The 22,830-nt window shown below is 44.0% G+C and overlaps 1 protein-coding gene across 2 annotated transcripts in view; it reads left to right on the forward strand.

Moving 5' to 3' along the window:
- Positions 1–22,830, forward strand: part of LOC306915971 (myosin phosphatase Rho interacting protein) — a 79,942-nt gene that overhangs the window by 28,849 nt on the left and 28,263 nt on the right. For both annotated transcript variants that reach the window (XM_079493672.1, XM_079493673.1), the window contains exons 4-7: positions 13,861–14,012; positions 17,011–17,095; positions 20,208–20,439; positions 20,800–21,337. In XM_079493672.1, coding sequence (XP_079349798.1) covers positions 13,861–14,012; positions 17,011–17,095; positions 20,208–20,439; positions 20,800–21,337 — 1,007 coding nt within the window. The remainder of the gene's footprint in view (positions 1–13,860; positions 14,013–17,010; positions 17,096–20,207; positions 20,440–20,799; positions 21,338–22,830) is intronic.

Consider the following 22,830-nt stretch of genomic DNA (forward strand, 5'->3'; position numbering starts at 1 on the left):
TGTGTTCAAGTTAATTTTGTTTGGAATTTGTAACGCCACTGATGGTGGCTAATACAAAACGACCACCCTACTGTATGTTTCTCATACTGTGAGAAAGTATGAGAGTCCCTCTCCAAAAATAAATGTCTGTGTTCAGCCATAATGATAATGATAATGAATTTATTTATATAGCACATTTCAAGACATAGTCACAAAGTGCTTTACAAAACAGGGTAAAAAATAAACAACAACAACGTAGTCACAGCTACAACACGATAACATTGAGCACAGCATGAAAGCATACACACAAAAATAGAATAAGGTATGTAAAAAGAAATTAAGAAAAGGCCTTAACGTAAAGGTGGGTTTTTAGAAGGGATTTAAAACATGACACAGATGTTGCAAGTCTTAAATTAATAGGTAGGGCGTTCCATAGTTTGGGAGCCCGGATTGCAAATGCCCTGCCACCTTTTTTGACATCTGCCAGGTTTTCCAGAAACCTGGAAGAAGAATCGAGACAGAGACGATTGTACATCTAAAAGATGGTGAAGTCTTGAGGCACATGAACCAGAGTAATAGATGTTTGGATTCATTACAGTCAATAGGTTCTCCCGGTCAAATAAAACCTTACTGCATGAGATAAATATTGTTTTGTTGTTTGCTTATGACAATGCATTAAATAATACACAATAGCAACAACTTTCCCATCTTGGTATCTCAGTCACATTGACTGGTACTATGTCTTGAATTACAGTACTTGGAACAGTACAGCTAGCTACAGTAGCACACAGACCTGTAGAATAGAATACTGCCTCTGGGCCCAGTGGAAAAAACTGTTGGGAATGCGGCTTGATACCTCAATTCTGGAAGAGAAACCCTCCCCCATATTCACTTCTCTGCCTTGCCCTTGTGGGCTAACTTGTGTCTGCTTGCAGTTGCAAGGTCTTGGCGAATTTGCAGCCTTTATCAAAGTAATTTGAAGCCTGGCTATGGCTCGTAATTGGTTCATGCGTATCATGAAAGGACCAGAAATAATCACGTGAGAACATATACCACAAGTCAACACTGTTTAAATGCCTGATTGATTGCTTGTTGTTTAGCAATTTTGGAGAGGTGCTCACTTTGTACTGTGGCAGCAACGTCACAATAAAGAAAATTCCCATTCACCTTGGCCCGCTTTCCAAAGTGCTGCGTCAGAGATCAACATGGGACACTGCAGTGATCCATGCCCTGCTTGTGTGCGTGCGTGCGTGCGTGCGTGCGTGCATGCGTGCGTGTGTGCGTGCGTGCGTGTGCTCGCAAACTTGGAACTGCTGTGTTTTTGAACTGGAGGTGATGAAGTAGTTGTGGGTTGCTGAAGGAGTTGACACATCTTGAAGAACTTTAAGGTTGATAAATGTGTGTTGTAAATTGTGGTGCAGTGCACAGGGCAGGATATACAGTTGAGATCATAGTTATACTTTGATAGGTTGCAATTATTTTTTATTAATGACTGGACCTCGCTGTTGATTGAAACACCAAGTACGAAAGACGTTGTGTGGCCGTTGTTGACGGACTCCATTTTTGTTCTTTTTCTTTCTTTTACTTTTTTTTACGGAGTAAAGCTCTGCCATCCTAGGGTTTTATATCACCAGTTCCTTGCCGTCACTATAGAAACAGGGTCAATAGCCTTGTCCTAGGCATCCAATAAACTCAAAACTCATTCATTGTTTTCCTTTTGTTATTTTATGTTCTCTGTCCTTTTCTTTTCACTCACCCATGCTCAGTGGCATTTTGGTATACATTTAATGTATTTTCTCTAACTTCTCTTCATTTAAACACTTAGTTAGATAGTTGAGGGTATGGGATTGGCTCAAAGAATCAACAGGGTAGAGGAGAAGAATAAGACCGACACAGATTATGTTTTTAACAAAGGTAATGCGGCAGAGAAGAAACGGAATTCACTCTAGTCAAAAATATTGATGAATTGATACTGACCAAATCAGTATCCTTCCAACCAAATAAGGTTGTTTGCTTATGATGGCCAATTTTGATTTCCCCAACAATCAAGAGAAGAAATGAAGCGTTGTGGAGGGCACATGGAAGAAGAACCCAGAGCATTACAGACGGCAGGGAAAGATATGAAAGCAGTGAAAGTGAAGTAGACGTGGTGTGACAAGTCTGGGCAAACAAACACACTCCACTCAGACGTTACCAGTAGTCTGTCCAACGATGACACCATGCCATCCACCCAAGCACCTGTTAATGCAGCCTGCCTGTCTGCACCCTAACCCCACCCACACACACCCACGTCTCTACACACACCATCTCTTCCTTGCGTTTGAGGTGACTAGGTGAGATGTTATAAGCTCTTTGTGTGTGCACACACACACACACACACACACACACACACACACACACACACACACACACACACACACACACACACACACACACACACACACACACACACACACACACACACACACACACACACACACACACACACACACACACACACACACACACACCCTACACTATGGACAACACATCTTAATACCGCAGTGGATGAAATCCCCTGTAGGCGCAGTACAATCTCATCCGATACTTGGAAAAGCAACAGCACAGCTACCGGCCTTGGGATAGAATTCTATTCTACTGTTAACCCGCTCGAGAGAACGCTTCATCCTCCAACTCACCCTCGTCTTCCTCCTCCTCCTCAGCAGCCTGGGCTTTGTGCCTGAGCAGCAGGCCTCCTCGCCGTGTTACATTAAAGCCGCCCCCGCGCCTCTCGCTGTCAAGAGAGTGGCGTTTTGTCGGTGTGAAATGAGAACGCCGCTCTCTTCTACCTCATCTGATTCTGAGCTGCCATCCACAGGCCTGTCTTAACCCATTTTGGGCGGGAACCCCTTTTGGTGTTTTAAACATGTTATAATTTAGCTATTGAAAATAGCAGATCTACAAGCTCATAGCGCGCCACCGAGTGGCGCGCTACGAGCTTGTAGGTCTGCTATTTTTTTTAAATCGTTAAAATGTGCCTCAAATGCCCAGGCGGTGGCGTAACCGTCTGGGCACCCGACTGGTAATCCAGTCGCAGTGTGCGACTCCCGGGTTCGACTCCCGAGCCCGACACGGCCTTTACTGCATGTCTTCCCCCATCTCTCTCCCGTTTCCTGTCAGCCTACTGTCTGTCCCTTCAAAAACCAATAAAAGGCGTAAGCCGCAAAAAAAATATCTTAAAAAAAAAGAAAAAGAATGTGCCTCAAATCTTTCAGAAAATTGTCATGATTTAGAAGATTTTTTTTTAAATTTCAACGTCAGGCCTAAATGGGTTAAGTTAAAATACCTGATACAAACTAGTGGAAACACTGACCGTGGCTTTTTCTGCAGACATTCTTGAGTGCATCATCATAAAAATAAGTGGGACGGAGTGTCATCATAACATAAACAAGCGCTATAGCAGTTAATCTATATTTTAGTACTAGTGCTGTGCTCTCTGTCTTCGGGTAGTGAGGCCCTTAACACAGTGACGGCAGCATTTGGCTGAACATCCTGAACACATTCCTCTGTGTGTGAGAGAGTAATGCCTGGAAGGATGTACTTGCCCTGACAGATATGTCAGATATCAACCATATGGCCTGGTAGCTTCGTGTGCCTGTCTGTACTAAAAACACAGATAAGGGGATTAGAGTTGGTATTGAGAAACATGGTGAGTAATGATGATATGCTCGTGTTTCAGTATCCAGTCACATTACAATAGCAGACATGACGTAAGGACCGCGTTGATCGCAATAGTAGCGATTATCAGTCGGTCATTGCTAATATTGCGTTTATTTACTGTATGTGTGTGTTGAGTTGTAGGCTATCTTTTATGGTGGAATCCTGTGTATTTGTGTCTGCACGTGTGTATATGGATTATATATGTGCATTTGATACTCCTCTGGAGCAAAAGACAGAGGATGACCTTCTGGCACCATGGGACGTTCCCTGTATAGCTAGATGCCAGCTCTCTCTAGTAATAATAATAATAAACTTCATTTATATAGCACCTTTCATAGATAAATGCAGCCCAAAGTGCTTTACAGAGCAGAACAAAAATAATAAAAACATAAACAAGAACATTAAAACAGGCAGGCAGTTAAAACAATCGGACAATAGCAAAGAGCATAAAACAGTGGCAAATCAGTACAAAAATAAGAACAGAGATTTTAAAACTCAACTAAAAGCAAGAGTGAAGAGATTTCTAGTTTTAAGCTGTGTCTTACAAATGTCTATAGAGGGTGCCTGTCTGAGCTGTAGTGGCAGTTTACTCCAGGCCGTTGGCCCATAGAAGCAGAAGGCTGCCTCACCATATTTCTTAGTAGCCACCTTTTTTAGGGAGTTGGAGTAGGCCAGCAGTGGAGGACCTGAGGGGGCGGTTAGGGACATACCGTAGGCCAGCAGTGGAGGACCTGAGGGGGCGGTTAGGGACATACCGTAGGCCAGCAGTGGAGGACCTGAGGGGGCGGTTAGGGACATACCGTATCTAGTAGGCCAGCAGTGGAGGACCTGAGGGGGCGGTTAGGGACATACTGAGGGGGCGGTTAGGGACATACTGAGGGGGCGGTTAGGGACATACCGTATCTGAGGGGGCGGTTAGGGACATACCGTATCTAGGCAAACAATCATGGAGATAAGAAGGTGCAAGCTCTCTAGCGTGTGTTTACCCCTGTTGTCATAAGTCGCTAAGGAAAGGTTCATTAAATCATTGGCACTATCAATAGCATGCGGAGGAACTTGGACCCCAGAACAGACCTGATACTGGTCCATATTCATGAGTCAGGATGACCAGCTCTGCGAATGAAGGATGACCAGCGCCAGGTTGTCAACAATACTCCTTTTGCTCTCCATCTTTCTTTGTGATCAGTTCCAAATAGTTTTGAACAGAACTTGATGGATTGGAAGCTACACATGGATTTCATCAGAAGGACCAGATCTCTGCCCTCCTCAAGAGAGGTCTGACGTTGTTAGTAAGCACCATAGAAAGACCAGATCTCTGCCCTCCTCAAGAGGTCTGACGTTGTTAGTAAGCACCATAGATAATACTGTTGCTGCCATATTTTAACTTTTTTCCTAAATTAACGCCCCACTCAATCCTACTACAGTGTGACACAAAAGCATCAAAATAGCAGACAAGATTTTAGGTTGTAGATCTGCTACTTTTGCTACTTTTGTATTTGACTGCTGAAAACTGTATTTGACTGCTGAAACTGTATTTGACTGCTGAAAACTGTTTTGGACATAATGAGGTTTCCACCCGACAGAGACAATATTATTTTACCACCCTCATCCAGATAATAGGATAACAAAGCATGAGCTCATGCCGTGTGACGTTTGTCACTGCACAAAATTGTACGGTAAGCAAGCAGATGCTTGTCATGAAATGGCAAGTGTTAGCAATCAGAATGCAGGTGTTCATAAATTATGTTGCAGTCAGAAAGCAGCTGTTCATAAATTATTAACACCTGCTTTTTGATTGCAAACACATTGCGCTTGTTATGAATTGTTATTATGAATAATGAATCATCATTAAAGGACCACTTCACCACTTTTCAACTTCTCTTCCTATAATTGGTCCTAACTAATGTTCATGATAAAATACAACCATTTTTTCCTACTCAGTCTGTGTCTCATAGGAAGGATGTGGGCAGTTCAGAAACCCGTCCACCAGTGACATCATCGATGGTGAATCCAAGCTAATAGAAACGGCAGGCTTTCTTTTCCTGAAAAGTTGCAATGCAAAAGTTGAAGCCATCGTTCTCACGATAATAAAAATCTAAATATATTTTAAAACAAATCTTGTTTCAAAAAAAATCTGCCTAATGATGACGTCACTGGTGGACGGGTGTCCGAACTGCCCAAAGCCCTCCTATGAGACACAGACTGAGTAGGAAAAAATGGTGGTGTTTTATCATGAACATTAGTGAGGACCAATTATATGAAGAGATGTTGAAAAGTGGTGAAGTGGTCCTTTAAACAGCACAATGAGCAGTAGGTGGCAGAATCCTAATTCATGACAGTTAAATAAGTTACAAATTCTTTTCAACTGATATTGCTGTCTGGAAGAGACAAAGAATAAATCAGTATGAGTATGGAAAATGATTCACCTCGGTCAAACTGAAGTTGATCAGCAGTAGAACCTGCTGGTTGGTGTACTAATCAATAGCACTATAAAATGTAACACAAGGCCATGACATTCCCCTGTGTCCTTCTTGATTGTCAAGTTAATTTACACTACACTAAGTCACTACACGCCTGTTTTTCGTGTCCAGAACATCACGTCAGTGTAAAAAAAGGCAGAGGAGTAGAATTTGCTTTGCAACCACCAAAGTCAAATCTCATCTGAGGGTCAGCCAAAGGAAGCAAATATTTTTCTTGCATGTCATTAGTGGCAGAATGGGATGTTTTGCTAAGCCATGGAGCAGTTAGGGGTGAATTACTGCGGGCACGTACAGTTGGAGGCCATCGATATTGTCCTTTTCTTTTTGCTGAGGTTTGCGTGATCTGCGCAAAAGGACAGTTAACCCATTTTGGGCGGGAACCCCTTTTGGTGTTTTAAACATTGTTATAATTTAGCTATTGAAAAATAGCAGATCTACAAGCTCACCGAGTGGCGCGCTACGAGCTTGTAGGTCTGCTATTTTTGAAAAATCGTGAAAATATTTATTTCAGAAAACTGGAGGATTTAGAAGGATTTTTTAAAATTTTGAGGTCAGGCCTAAACGGGTCAAATGATAAGGGACAATATCGGTGGCACCCAACTGTAGGTTTGTTTGTGGGGCGCTTTCTAATTACCTATGTCCTAATCAGTGGAGAATCCATTGCTAATGAACACATTCAAATCAGGACTCTTTTGATTAATTAATGTATTCATTTTATTCATCACCTGCACAAATTACTCTTACTTTCACTTTGCATCATTATTCTATTATAGTGCAAATAAACAGGACAAAAAAAAATCACATGACTGTCCTGTAAGTATATTATTAAGTAGTAGTAGGGTTGTGTCACTGCACCCTCCGTTGCCTGGCCACTCAGCTCGTTTTATTCCCTTTACCACTTCAGTTCATTATGACTGCTTTATTGCTAGAAGGGTTGCCATTATCCTATCACAGGTGCTGTGAAACAAAACAAAAAAACACAGCTGCTGGCGCAGAACACCTGCATCCACACTGCAGACTTTATACACCAGACCAGTGCCACAAAGTCCTCCTCTAATTCGTTACCCTGTCACTCATCTTCTTGAGACTCTACTTCTCAAGTTCTCCCATTGAGTTGGCGTTCATACTATTGTCTGAGCGACTTGAGAGACAAGAAGTTGTTTACACTGGCTTCATAATTTCCATGAATTGCTCACAAAAGGCTGCTTGTTTGTGCCTCTTGTCTCTCTTGTGTCTCCAAAATCTTGGGTCATTTCCTCGTCGAAGGGTAAAAGGGGAGTGGCGGCTGACAATCCCACATTGTGTGTGCACTGGTCCTGCTCCACAAAGGCAGCATTGTGGTGTGTGACGGACGTCCCAGAGAGGGAGGCCAGGCTTAGGCTAAGTGACAGAGAGGTGTATAGGGTTTTTGGTAGTGGTGTTGGGGGTCTGGGAGGTGTTGCACCAAGCCCGGGAGTGTGTGCGCGATTTCTGCATGCGGAACCACAGTGCACATACACTGTAGGCTACTGTATACCCATACAGTCTCTACAGAATATACTGTAAGCACCCACTCTTCACTCTTTCACAGGACTGTGACAGCATTATGAAAGGTGTTCTACCCCTGAGGTGTTATCAGTCTGATGTATTTGTGTGTGTCTGCAGAAGCCCATGCTCCGATGGACATAAGCTGCTTGTACAGCCCTTCCCAGAATCTAATATTTTGTTGTTGAGCTGCTCGTGACCCTCTGCCCAAGGACATTTGTGTCTGTCTGTCTGTCTGTCTGTCTGTCTGTCTGTCTGTCTGTCTGTCTGTCTGTCTGTCTGTCTGTCTGTCTGTCTGTCTGTTGTCTTATTGGTTCGTTTACATACTGTAGATGGCAGAGTGTCCCACTGTCAAAGTCCTAAATATCTGGGGCCACCGAAAGCAGAGTGGTTTTAGGCGCGTACCACATAGGCTCTGATGAAGCAATGAATAAGCGGCCTGGAGATCGTGACAAGGCAATGAAACGATACACACACTAGCTGTGGACAGGCTAACACTCAAGCACACTAAGACAGACGGGAGTGAAAACAAACATTGGCCTAAACTGTTCGAGCCTGGTGGAGATAATTAACATAACCTTCAAAGAGATTATGAAATCTGGGATGTCTGTTCCCAGAGCGATGAGCAGTGTAAACACATGGTCAAGCATGCTACACTGTCGCAGGCAAAATGGCTTTTTCTTTTTTGTCAGGTGAAACCCGACATATAACATGAAATGTAAGCCACGGGGTGGGGGCAGTGTCTTGAGTGTACAGGGTTTGATGAGGGCCCAGGTAGGGACGGGCCTTAATTTTCAGGCCTTGAGAACTCTAGTTTTCGCCAGCTGCCGGGCGCAGCTGCCAGGCGCAGTTGCACTAATAACTTTAGGGAAGGCCCGTCTAGAGTTTAAATGGACAGGTATCAGTCAAAAAGGGGGACAATGGAGACAGCGCCTGTTTCACCTGACAAATATGACTGTCATCATTTCTTGTTTTAAATATCCTCACCAACAATCTACAGTAGCTGCAGGTGCTTTGGAGTAATACAAAATCAAGTTCTGCACACTGCTCTTGTTAATAATCACACCAAGGTTCTCATCCAGCAGGATGTGCCTTTAAAAAGTGTGTTGCTTTACAAGAGCAATGTGCAGGTTTTTTTGGTCAAATTTCTACTCCCCATGACCACTTTCTCTTTCCCCCTTCACAGCCTCTCCATTTCCTTCCCCTGTCCCTACAGCTCTCTCCGTGTCTGAGACTGACACAGCTCTCAGGGCAAGCTGACACCGGCCTGTTCAATCTGAACCAGGCCTCAGCTGTCCCGCTGTCTGTCTGTTTGTCTGCCCATCTGTCTGCCAGACCCAGCTGTTGCCCTGACCTCTCACCTCCGTGTCAGGTGCTCCGCCACACCCTGCAAGGGGTTTAAGGCCACAGGCATTATTATGGACGTCAAATTATAATGGCACATGAATGACACCACTCCGAGTCCTTGTCTTGCCTGATACTCGACTAAGCTGGCTGAGGAATTTATTATATGCCATGTTTTTGATGTTACCGCGACATGAGACATGAAAAGCACAGTAGAAAAAGGTTCCATGGTTGCTCAGGCTCTGTTTAAAGCTGCAGTCAGTAAGATTTGTACTCTATCTGGGATTAGAATCCGGGTCTCCTTACCTGCATTTGAGACACATTTTCTTCGACTGATAAAATGGAACACCTACTTGGGCTGGACAGGGCACATATTGCACTTTGAGCTTCAGTCAGTACTACTTGTCAACCAATAGTGGTCATACCTGACCACACAGTCTATATTTGGATGTAGACCAGTATAGAGGTATATTGTATTAACATACTCTAAGATACACAACAAAAGTTCCAGATAGCAGCTTTAGAGCCCTATTAAGCAAGACGAAAAACCCATGCGGTAATACAGATTTCGCCCTCGCTCTGCGCCTTTTCGTATTATGGAAGCCGTGGTGAGCGCTCACTCATATGGAATACCACGTTCCTGCATAATTTAGCATTGGGGGAGTGTCCATATGTTAATTATTTTCGCTTTGCGCTAATTTGCTATTAAGCCCCTTGACCTAAAAACACTCAGCGCATACCGATTCCGCCTGGGTCTGACCACGTCTTAAAAGCAAAAAGCACTGTTTCATTTTACACTTGAGCGGCTCTGGAGTGCTGCTGGAGTGTTGCCATGTCTGTTTATTATAAGCGGCTTCTTTTTCTGCAAAGATGCTTGTAAATATTGGTAGTTGTGGTTGCTTTTCTTGTTTCTAAAGTGCTTATTTGGGCTTTTCTCCTAATGTTGTTTAAACCAGTGATCCTCACACAGCGACATTCCCATGTCAAGGACCCCCAGATTAATGCATTTGCCCAACTAAGCCAGTGACCCCCATGACAGATTTGTGTTTTTAAATGTTTCAATAACATTTTTCAAAAATATTCCACAATTGTCACTTTTTTCAAAGATTACTTTTGAAAATAGCAGATCTACCAGCTCACAATGCATCACATTCATTCATTAAAACAATGAACTCTGACTGCAGGGGGATATATATTTATAATGATCATTCTAACAATGTGCAAGAAAATATGTAAAAAGAAGGAAGAACTTTATATTTGTGGACAATCAAAATATGCTGGAAATTTTAATGTGGTGTCATTAAAAGGAATCTTGATATGGCAGACTCACTATCTAGAAAATAAAAACATGGCACTTCATTTAAAATAGGTTGTAGACCCCTGTTATATGCGATTCTTTTGGGAGTATGTTTATAGACCTATTTACTTGTTTCTATGACACATGGCAACAGCGAGTTTTCTGGCTTTCTCGTTGAGATTATAAAGGGTCATATATCGCTCATTTCTCAACCTTTTTTAGAAATTAAAACATCTCCATACTCATTGGGAGGTTTGCTTTCATACGCTGTATCACACCCGACTCAATTCTTCTTCAATAATATGCTACGAGCGAAGACCATAACATTGGGGCCGCAGCAATACGCATGGCGCACGTATGGCATTTCAACTCATTCCTTCGTCGTGACTCGAATTAAATAAAATAAAATAAACGTTATTTTACTGGTGTTTTTCAATAGAAACAAATAAAGAGCGTGTGTGCAACAGTCAGTGCATATACGTGCATGCACTATAGGCTATATTTCCTCCTTGTCGGGATGGTGAGCTGAGCTCTTCACAGCCCGTTTGTCTTTCATATTATTCTTATAATATTTGATATTATAAACACTCATGGTTCTCTCATTTCTCAACCGTTTTTTAAAATGTAAAAATCCCCATATTCCTTAGGAATCTTGCTTTCATTCGCTGTATGGTACATGGTTCTATTTTTATCGAATTAAACAATATCAAACGAACTTGTATGTTCGGGGGTTAGACGATTCTGGGAACATTACGCATGGATTGCCAATTTGCCAGCCAATGCTGCGTATCTACTCGCAGTTCCATTCCGATCTGAAAGGTATAGGTAGGTGCCATTTCAAAGTCTTAGTTATTCATTTATGAATCAAATGAACTAGAATAAAGATTTTTACAGCTGTTTTTCATGCTTAGAACAGAAACAAATTAAGTGACGATGTGCGTATATCTCCCTCCCTTAGCATATGGCTGCGCCGCTGTAATGACTTTCCAATGAAAACTGCAAGTTACTTAACAAAATAGAGACATAGCCTAGGCCTACAAGCTATGCACATCATGGCTGTGACAGCTTGTGGATCTGTTCTTTGGAGGCATAAAGGTGACAGCATGCAGTGCAATATGAATAATTAACCCAAATGTGACAAAGTCATGTCATGTCTATGGTGCCAGTCTGCAGAAATGTAATACCACTTGCCGAAAAGGGCGCATCATCAGCTGGTGTCGTAAAGAGAATAGTACGGACATGTTCATTGGGTAAGCCTCAAAACTCCCTTAAACACTCCCATGACTAATTCAAGGCCGTTTTGCTCACACCACGGGGTGTCGAAAGCGCTTCTTACCTGGCCCATAATTGTAATATGACATTGCACCCGCCCCCACGTCTTAAAAACTGTAAAATTATATGTAATTAGATTCCACTTGCTTAATAGGGCCCTGTGTCTCTTATCTGGTCTGTTATAGTCTTCGCTCATCACGGTCCAATCTTTTTCTCTGTAAACGTAAAATATTTGCTACCAATACCATTCCCTTTGATCTAAACCTTTTGTTTGACAGCGTGATCCTTCGCTGGTGCATGGGCCATGTTAAACGAAGGGCGAATTAAGCTTATGAAAGTTCCTCCATTTAGTGGCAGCAACAGGGTAAATGTGGCCTCTCAACCACCCTTTGGGTGGGATTACCGCAAACTGTTAACCATTGACTTCTTTTTCCACATCAAGGACCATCCATAGGCTTAAATTGTTCCGTGACTGACAGGCTATGGTTAAGCCTCACATGTTAGGCAGCCAGATTTCTTCCATCACTCGCTAACTTGAACCTGATGCCTTTTAATTTCATCCCCTACTACTCCACCTCTTACTGTATTCAGATTGTCCGATGGGTGTAATTTATTATCCGTGGGTCCTTGTTACTGATGGCTCGAGACCTCTGTGGCATTTTGGTGCCTGTAATTCTACCCATATTTTTAGCGCGGAGAAGGTAGGAAGCAAAGGTTGTTCAAACAGCTGCCCGTGCCCAGCGCATGGGCAGCTCGCGTACTCGTGTTACTCTATTGAGCAAATATAAATCCTTCAATGAACTTGAGCTTATCAGGGGCTTCTCCCATTGCTGGACTAAGTCATTCAGAGGTCAGACTAAGCAGAAGTCAGATTCTTCAGGTGATAACGTGCACAGAATATCTTTCTGCTTTGGACATGGTGTCTTTACAAGTGGTCAAAATGTCACGCAAGCATTCGACTGGCACGTGCAAATAAGAGAACTAGAATATTGCTGTGGAACATCATGACTGGTTCAGCAGAGATTCATTGAGCCATTCTATGAAATGCACTACAAATAGATCATATCTTTCCTGAGTCGAGCCAACAAGCCTCCATTGATTGTAAATGAGCTGTGTCCACATTGCACAAAGCCATTGTGTATTTACATAAACTTGCATGTAAAGTCCTGACTCAGTGTACACAGGCAAGTATTATTCAGTCAGTCCAGCGGTTTGGGTTATTTATGGATGATTGATGGCTGTCTTTGTAGTCGTAGCATAGTTGGCTTCTCACCTCTCAGAGAGATATCACACAAGATTAAAATGAACACACGCTTCCTGTACGGGCACTTCTCTCTTGCATGATGATTCTAGGATCACAGCCAATATGATTTCCTGCATTTCTTATTGATTGCTTGTAATGTTAATGTCTGATTTATACTTGGTTGCACATTGCGCGTCACGCATCGAAAATAGCCGATCTACTACGCTTGTAGATCCGTTATTTTTAGTGCGCGGCCCCAGCATGCAACTAAGTATCAATCAGGCTTTAGTCATCTAATAAAGCAGAGTGATCTATAAGAAGTAAGAAAGAAGTCCATAAGAAAGCTCCCAAAATGAATGTAAACGGGTATTGATAAAGAGGGTGATCTTTACAATAGTTGATTAATGATCAACAGTACTGTTGCATTATTGCTTTTAAACGTAACCCATCAAAACCGGGAAGGCATCTGTGTCATTTTAGATTTTTGCATTGGCTATTCAGAAATAGCAGATACAGTATACAAGCTCACATCACGACACTGTGCTGCGAGCTTGTACATCTACTATTTTTTTATTTTATTTTTTTTTAAAGATCTTGCAAGTATGATAACTACTGACATTTGTAGAATCGGGTCTTAACCCATTTAGGCAAATCTTTGAATATACTCTTACTCTTTCACAGGAAACGTTTTTAAATCAAATATTTGCTTCTGGGGGGTCCCTGGAACAACATATTTTCAGATGGGGGTCGGCGACCAATTACATAATTTTGGGGGTCCTTGACATGAAATAGTTTGAAAGCCACGGACATAGAAAAATAGGGTTTTCAGAAAACTGTCATGATATAGAAGACATTTGTAGAATCTGTTGTCAGGTCTCAATGGATTAATGCGGTAATGGATTACAACATTTTCCTCCCAAATAACCAGCGCTGATTGTTGACACAGGAAGAGAATGAAATACCTGAAATAATGATAATCACCCTACATGAACACTTTGGTCCATCTCTCTCCTGTTCTGCAGCCCAGCACGCTACCCCAGGGCACCATCAACATGAACCTATGTTCTGACGTCATCAATGGAGAGTCCAGGACAGGCCAGAAGACCTCGCTGTGCATCCTGACCCCCGACAAAGAGCACTTCATACGGGCAGAATGCAAAGAAATCATCAATGGGTAAGCAGCGATAATGACCCTGAATCTCTTGATCTCCCTTTTTGTAATGGAAAAGCTCTTTGAAGTATTTGACACTTTTGTAACACAGTGGTTTTAAAACTTGTTGTCCAAGGCACGCCATTGGCCAAGTGAAAATCAAAAGGCACACCAGTGTGCTTGGCTGATTGAGAACCTTTTTTTGTTTTTTAATACTGTAGTGTATACATATTTTCAAGTAATTCAAGGTAGTCAGGGGAGAATGGAGAGAGGGGGGGGGGGGTGGAGAGGGGGAGGGAGGGAGACTGATGCCATCACTGCCCCCTGCTGTCTCTTCTGGGCGGTACTTCCCAAAGTGCTGTAATCCACCCTGCAATGACAGTGCACATTCTTCCACTGGTCCCTTTCCGAGCCTCTCTTTTACTGTGCCTAACTCTACCCCTCTCTGTCACTGGACAACATTAGACACTACACTGTGTACCGAAATGACAGACCATTACGAATCCATTTTTACACTCTCAGAGTTAAATTAACACTCAGGATTTTGCAGTGGATACGACACAATAATGGATACGCTGCTGATTGTATGCGTATACACAGGCAGTGTGTGTACCTCTCCTGTCCAGTACTTTAACCTGAGCACCTTAAAAAGTGGGGTGTAATCCAGCATTTCATCTGCAAGCTCCACTCTATAAATTCTCAATTCTGCACTGCGCTGCCATCCCTGGTTCCTACAGTATTCGTACCTTTTTATACAGCTATTCATAGCCAAGTCCCTCTGAATCATCACACAGCCCCCGCTCTATTAAGCCACATGCTCTGTGAACGTGGCTCTATGCTTACTTTCCCCATCCCACTTTCCCGCACCCTTGGTACCCATTCCCTGGTTCTGTGCCATGTAGCAAGCGTGTTGCTGTGGCAGAGGATGTCACCGTCTGACGGAAGCTTGGCCACACCGACAAACACCCAGCTTAAAAGATTCTTTTCAGTTTTTGTAACACCCCCACCACCACCACCACCACCACCACCGCTGCCTCCTTCCTCGTTTGTGGTTAAGCCTTTCACTCTCTCCTCTTCCCCCCTGCAGTGGAGAATTGGTAATCACACACAGTGAAATGCTGAAAAGGGGCTCCAGCACTCTTAACTACTGCAGAGGGAGATTATACGCAATAGCCGTAAAAGTCGCAATTAATGCCCTTTCAGTGACTCCCACATAAATTCAGCTTGCCCTTAAATATTTGGCGTGTATGACACTCAAATGACCACAAAAATGACTGCGGTTTTTGCAAGTCATAACCCAGTTGGGGAACCAATTTTAGATGAACCCCCCCCCTCATATTCTTTGTCTGCAAGTCTGTAAGAATAATACTGTATTCTCCAGTTGGCAAACAACTTCAATAGTCTGACCTAATGTGCTGTGTTTACAATCAGCAGCGACACCAACCCCTGGTACAGTACCACCACTGCACTCTCCAGGTCAATGAACCAGAACATGGGTTTTACTGTAATCATATCCTTAAACTGAGATTATATTTCTTTTGGATTGATGTTGAAATGCAAGCAGGCTGGTTGCGTTCACAAAGGCATGCCGCATTCGTACGTTTGTGGCCATGTCAGATAGAGGTCTGCAGCCGGGTGTCGAGTGTCACGGTACAGAAGCGCTGAATGGGCTTTCACACTCCTCACAAAGCACTCGGGACAATGGTGGAATATTTGATACGCCTCAAGTTTTCCGCACCACACGCATTGACTTAATTGGTTCAATTTGGTTCTGGTGATGCCACCATTTCTGTGTCATGTTAATAGTAGTTATTAGTCCTTCTCACTTTCAAACAGGCAAGCATGTATTGTATGTATATATTGTCCAGTTGTGAGCCCTCACTTTGAACTTGACCAATTATATTGAATAGTTTTCCTTAAAATGGTAAATGGAGCATGTATATAGCGCCTTTATCCAAGGCGCTTTACATAGATTGTGCATTACATTCACCCATTCACACACCCATTCATACACTGATGGCAGCGGAAACCATGCAAGGCACCAACCAGCACATCAGGAGCAATTAGGGGTTCAGAGTCTTGCTCAAGGACACTTCGACACTAACTCTGGGGGAGCCCGGGTTCGAACTGGCGACCTTACGGTTACCATCCGGAGACTCTACCCCTGAGCCACCGCCGCCCCTTCCTTAAGTTTCAATGAATGGTTTAGTTGAGATTCTGTTTTAACCTTGAACTATTGTATTACTTTGAGCTGTTGATGCGTTGGGACTGGGAGCATCTCAGGACCTACTGTGAACTATTGTATTACTTTGAGCTGTTGATGCGTTGGGACTGGGAGCATCTCAGGACCTACTGTGAACTATTGTATTACTTTGAGCTGTTGATGCGTTGGGACTGGGAGCATCTCAGGACCTACTGTGATGCGTTGGGACTGGGAGCATCTCAGGACCTACTGTGATGCGTTGGGACTGGGAGCATCTCAGGACCTACTGTGCTTATGCCAAGTGCATAACACAAATTCCAGGTTGTGGTGAGCTTGTTAGCTGAAAACATTCTGGCTGAAAGCCGAGTGATGAAGCCACACTCCACACATAGAACCATTAAAACTCACACAAACGCAGCACCCCAGTGCGCTAAAAGCATATAAGGAGCTACAGAAATGCATTAACATTGTATAACGATACTTGTTATTATAATAAACACAATTATATTAATTAAAAGAAATCAACGTAATTAGCAATGCATTAGCTCTAGCTAAATTATTTAAGGTATGGTTGCGATCAGCTCCTGCATGTTGCTTGTGAGGTGGCTCAATCCCGCAAAGAAGTTGAAGTCATAGTATTAGAGGTCATGGACAGGTCTTCTCTGGAACGTATTGCCTCGTTTCTGCATTCGTTCAAAGGACATTATCCTTAACAAGCTTTAACACCACCACAGTTGCAGGGTCTGTTTAGTCTGTCTCGTGGTGGCCTTGCTGTCACTGCTCAGGTGAAGGCTTTGACCTTTTTGTCCGTCTCTGTAGGTGGCAAGAGGCTCTGACCGTCTACCCCAGGACCAACAAGCAGAACCAGAAGAAGAAACGCAAGGTTGAGCCTCCCACCCCGCAGGTAATGCAAGCACTCCACACACATTCCATAGTAATGTGCTCTCGCCCGCTATTATCACACAGCGTGCAACCATAATTGAGAGCTATTTTTTGAGAAACTATGTGTTTTGGACGGAACGCGCACAGAACCAATGAGGGGAATAGGAATTTGAATTGTGTTTTCAGGACGGATATTGCCTTTCAAGCATGAGGTCATTATTTTTTGCCTCGTTAACAACCATTCATGTGTCATCCATGAGACGCAGAATACCCGGAGGGAATTAGTACTGTAATTTTCACGTCTACACAAGCCTGCATGGAGCATACTAATCTCCCTTGTAGGTGAAAGACCAATGTAAAGGTATATCACAGCAATAATGGATTTAATGACCAGATGAAGTAATGATGTTTCATATCACAGTGTGGACCACCCACTGTGACGACACAGTCTTTTGATGTGGGGCCAGATTTGCGGTGGGTGGGTCGGGAGGGATCTGTGAAGCTCATTGTCTGGGTTCTGTAATGGCAGTGCGGTGCCCTGAATCAGACTTTCCCTGCTCTGAGCGTACACAAACAGCCTCATTTGCTGAACCATTGCAGAGACGCAGCGATGACCTTGCCTCATTTTTGTCTGCCCCTCTGTTCATTGTTGCATCCGTCGCCCTAACTGCCCCATGTACGTATGCCGGTGGTCATCCTGCTTCAGTTTCTCACATTTCGTAACTCCACTTCTGTCAGTCAATGGCTTAAGTGTCTGTCTTTCTGCTTTGGTTTTCAGCTGCCAATTAAAAATACAAATAACCAATAACTGAGTGGCTAGGGTGCATACTACTTGGGCTCAAATGCCTGAAATGCGTGTCCCTGGTTCGATTCCTTGCCCGCCAGGCCATTTGCTGCATGCCACTCACTCCTCTACTTGCCCTCTCTAGTCTATATGTCTCTTCCCACAGTACTGTAGGCTCAGAAAAGCACACAAACTGTGGGGCACAACAAATCAAACCTTAAATCCTAATAATCAATAATCGCTGCCATTGCCCCAGTATAACCACTCAGCACTACTACCACTATATGCATACACACCTCAATCAACAGTCTAAAAGACAAAACATATTTCACCTAAGAAAATGTAGGGGGGATTTACTGCTCTATGTATAAGTTTGGATATTATTGTCCACCAAATGTCGAATAGGTTAGGCAACTTACGTGTCTAGATAATTATTTCTTTGTGTCTGTTGTCTTCTAATTGGCTCATCTGCACTACCCTTTCCTGTTCCCTCCCACACATGCAATTAGAGTCTGATTGCTACCAACACTTCTTTCAGAAAATACAGCCTGGCCCAAAACTGGGTCACCACCAGCATTTTGTAAGCAAGTAGACAACGTGTATTTTTCAACTACACAATTCCCACCTCTCTCTTCAGAGAGAGAGAGAGAGAGAGAGAGAGAGAGAGACGTTTGTTTTAAACGATAAACTGTGCTTTTGCATGGAGGTGTTTTGTGTTGAGCATTCAATTATTCATAGAATTACAGTGGATTTGCTATGTAATTAACATCTCACGTCTCAGGTACTGGTTAGTGCTTTTGATCCTTCTAATTGTGCAATAATGAGAGACAGGCTATCACAAAGACATGTCCACTCTCATTATTTCCCCTCCTGCTCACAGTGTCAAGACCAGATTTCCACCTGAATGCTCTCCACCCACTTTTGCAGAGTCTTGCTGCTGACAGATGCCTGGCTGGCTATGTAAATACACAGAAACACCTGTTTGCCTTCTGGGAAGAACCTCGAAGTCAAACAGTCAAGAGACGGACAAATACTTTCAAGACATTTTGATGCTGATTGCTGTCTTGGATTGTTGCCAAAAGCTCTCCAACTGCCCTTCCAGGCTGATCTCCAGCACTAAAATACCAGCATTCAGCTTTTGCACTTTTTAAAAATTCACTAATGGGCAGTAACCTTTTATCTCTGGATTCTTTTGGATTTCAGATTTCGCATATAACATGCCCAAAATAGGGAGGCCAGGTTGGAAGTAGTTAGGTCTGTCAGTATCTTTTATAAATATTTAACCCAAGCAAAGTATGAACAAGAGCTTTTGACTGAATACTAAATCGGATCCATTGAACACAGGTTATATTTTCCTGAAAGCCTCCGTATTCCACCGGGAGCTGCTTTTTTATTTAGCCTGTGGTGGTAGAATAGATTCTAGGGGGAAGCGTTATGGTCCTTCTTGTTGCTAAGCAACTATTGGAAAATATTTGTAACACCTACAAGTGTTTTCGCTGTGAGTGCAGTGACTGCAGTCAGAATGTGCCAAAGAGAAGCCTATAGTGCTGTAAAAAGTGGTTCCCGGTGGACACATGAACTTAATCTTTCACCACCTTTTGGGTATTATTAAAATCCCAGTCCTTATCACCTCTTACCTTCTGTAAATCAAAGTCAATCCAGGTCGCACCACCATGGTGCTGGATGAGATATATTTTTTAAAATTATTATTATTTTTCTCTGAAAGCCACAATGTGGCACGGTCATGATGAATCAGACTTAACTTGGCACTGCTGAATGCTTCTCTCTCTGCTTCAAATAACTGATGTTCGGCATATATTGGTGTTGATAAGTGGTTTGGTGGATTTGGTGGATTGGCATGACCATCTGCATCAAACTGCTTTGATGTGTAAATCATAATTGTATCAAAGTGTGTATGTACTGTTATTTACAGTATGCATACATACTCAAACGTATTGTCTGAATTTGGGTTTGGTTACCCTTATCCTTATCACATAATGATTCCACACACAGTAAGTGAGTATTCGTCACCTCCCTTGTCCTCTGTAATAACACAGGTGTGCCTGCCATGAAGGAGCTCTTTGTTGTTTGTTGAACTTTCCATCTCTATATTTCTCTCTATATCTGTCTCTCCCTCCCTCCATTCTTACCATAGCCACTCCTGAGATGAACTATCTGACTGCTGAACACATTACGAAAGGATAGGGAACCAAACAAATCATTTGTTTCCTCAATATGCCCCTTTTTTCTTCCCGTCTCTCCCATCTCTCTCCACACACACACACACACACACACGCACACGCACACGCACACGCACACGCACACGCACACGCACACACACCGACGACAGGAGCCAGGCCCAGCCAAGGTGACTGTGACCGGCAGTGGCGTTGGCGGAGGAGGCAGCATCCCCTGCCTTCCCAGCAGCATCGCCAGTGCTGAGCGAGTGCCGACCAGCCGCGCCAGCCTGTGGCAGGAAGAGGCCCGCTGGAGCCGCACCACCATCCCCTGCAGCCGCAGCGCGTCCTGCCTCAGCCAGCTGAGCCAGAGCCCCCCTGGACTCCCCGTCAGCACCCAGGATGGTGAGGACACGACCATACAGTCACATCATGTACAACAAAGAATCCTGAGAGTCCTCGCAGAGTTACATTTAACAAGCAGGACTTTTCCGTGTAGTATGTAAGAAAAAGGCATGACGTGTAGGGCAGTCATGATTATGAAATTTTTCAATGTCTGTGACAAAGTCAGATGAATTGAAGAGTCTGAATGGTCGTTTAGAACTAGTCTTTTGCTAAGGAGCTCCTTAGCTTGGCTGACATGCTGTGTAGGTGGTGGGAGAAGCATTCTGTCATCTGCCGCCTCTTCGTAGTGTGACCAGCTGTCATGTGTTCATTTGGAACACACATCTACCCTGTTACTCCTCTGTCTCTGTGTTTTCCCAGATGGAGGCACTGTGAGCACCGGGCGGAAGGTGCGGGTGGAGAGCGGCTACTTCTCCCTGGAAAAGAACAAGACAGAGCCCTCTGCGCAAGCCGTGCAGCCTCCTCAGCACCTACCCCTGTCCTCGTCGCTGTCCTCCCCCACCACGGGAGCCCCCAACCACAGGTACAACTCAGAGTCGGACCCCCACGGCTCCCCTTGCTACACCTCCCCAGACCCCATCCCCTCCCCAGGTTCCCTTCTGTCCCCCACCTACTCCACCATCAGCTCCTCCCAGAGCTCGCTGGACTCGGAGCCCAGCAGCACGCCCAGCTGGGATGGGCGTGCTGGTGGTGGCGGTGGTGGTGGTGGCGGGGGAACAGGAAGCAGCAGAGCGGGACGTCCTGGCAGGGAGTACGCGGTGCTGTCAGACGCGCCGCGGGCTCGCAGGCTGAGCTACCGCGAGGCGTTCCGCTCGGAGAAGAAGCGGCAGGAGCTGAGGGCGCGGACAAGGAGTCCCGGACGGGAGGAGGTGGCCCGCCTGTTTGGGCAGGAACGCAGGTGAGAGGTCAATGGACAGATGGACCCATGCACAGCACACTGGAAGGCTGCACATCGGGCCCATACTCAAAATAAAATCAGCGTATTGTGACCCTAAACCAGTGATTCTCAAGTACCCCAGTTTGATACAATTATTTCTGGGATGCCAATATCCTCAGTTATTTTAACTCTGAGAGTGTACAAATGGAACAAATTCAATGGAACCATTTGATTCCATTTGTACACTCCGAGTTACAGACCCGTAAGGGGGAATCTGGTTTCAAACCATCAATCAATGTAGCTGGGTGACCCCCTGGAACCCTCTCAACCCTAGACCTCATGTTGAGAACCACTGCCATAAACCACACAGACGTTCAGAAACGTAAATGCTGATCCTCCTACGAATGACGGTCGAAAACCCTCTGTAAACACATTAAGGGTATAGCTGATTGTTAACTTCATGCACAACCCTACATTTGGTGCCATGAAGAAATGATGGTGTGCAATGATTTCCTACATGGTTGGGATCATTCCCCACAATCAGAATTTTGGTCTTCTAGCACCACCTTGTGGCTACTTTTAGGCACTGCAATTTCTTGACTACAAAAAAATAATACCACTGCCTTAGTTCGGCAGTGAGTTACAGTAATTTAAGTGCATGTGTTATTTTGCGCTCTTTTTCTATTTGTCTCTGCCTCTTGCTACTTTTGCTATTTTTGGTTTTGTTGTCTTAATCTCTTGCAGGGAGCTTCTGAACTGAGCTTTCCGGAGCCTCTGCTCTTCCAAACCCTTCCATCCCTGTCCTACTGCTGTGCCCTGCCGGTCACGTCATTTAATCTGTGCACTCCCTCAAATCTCTCAAAACACACACACACACACACACACACACACACACACACACACACACACACACACACACACACACACACACACACACACACACACACACACACACACACACACACACACACACACACACACACACACACACACACAGAGAGACAGAGACAGACACAGAGAGACTCTGGAATCTGGTTTATATGCATACACGCACGCTCACTAACTTGATTGATGGATACACTTTGAATTTCACTCATGCAAACACACAAACCCTAATGGGTTCCCTGTCGTCAGCTAATGCTGGTGAAACCACCATTGCAGCAGCGACTGGGATCTTCTCCTCTGTTCTCCACTGCAGTGACTCTCCCTCCTCTTCTCCTTCTTCTTCATTTAAAGTTTGATCTCTCTCTCTACATAACACACTGTTCCTTCATACCTTCACATACCTCTGTGGGGGGGTTATTCCTCTTGGGGATCATCCGTTTATGTCTATACTTTGCCATATGTGAAAGGAACTGTGTGCCAGAATCGGAGATAGTTGTTAACGTTATTTGTACATTGTGTGCACACTGCAGTGTGTGCGCACTCTGCATTCACATTGAAATGATTGTGGTGCAGATATTGATTTTGGCTCATAGTTACTTCCATGTCTTTCTCTGATCTCAGTTTATGCT

This window comes from Electrona antarctica (assembly GCF_951216825.1).
Source record: "Electrona antarctica genome assembly, chromosome: 22".
Classification (NCBI taxonomy): domain Eukaryota; kingdom Metazoa; phylum Chordata; class Actinopteri; order Myctophiformes; family Myctophidae; genus Electrona; species Electrona antarctica.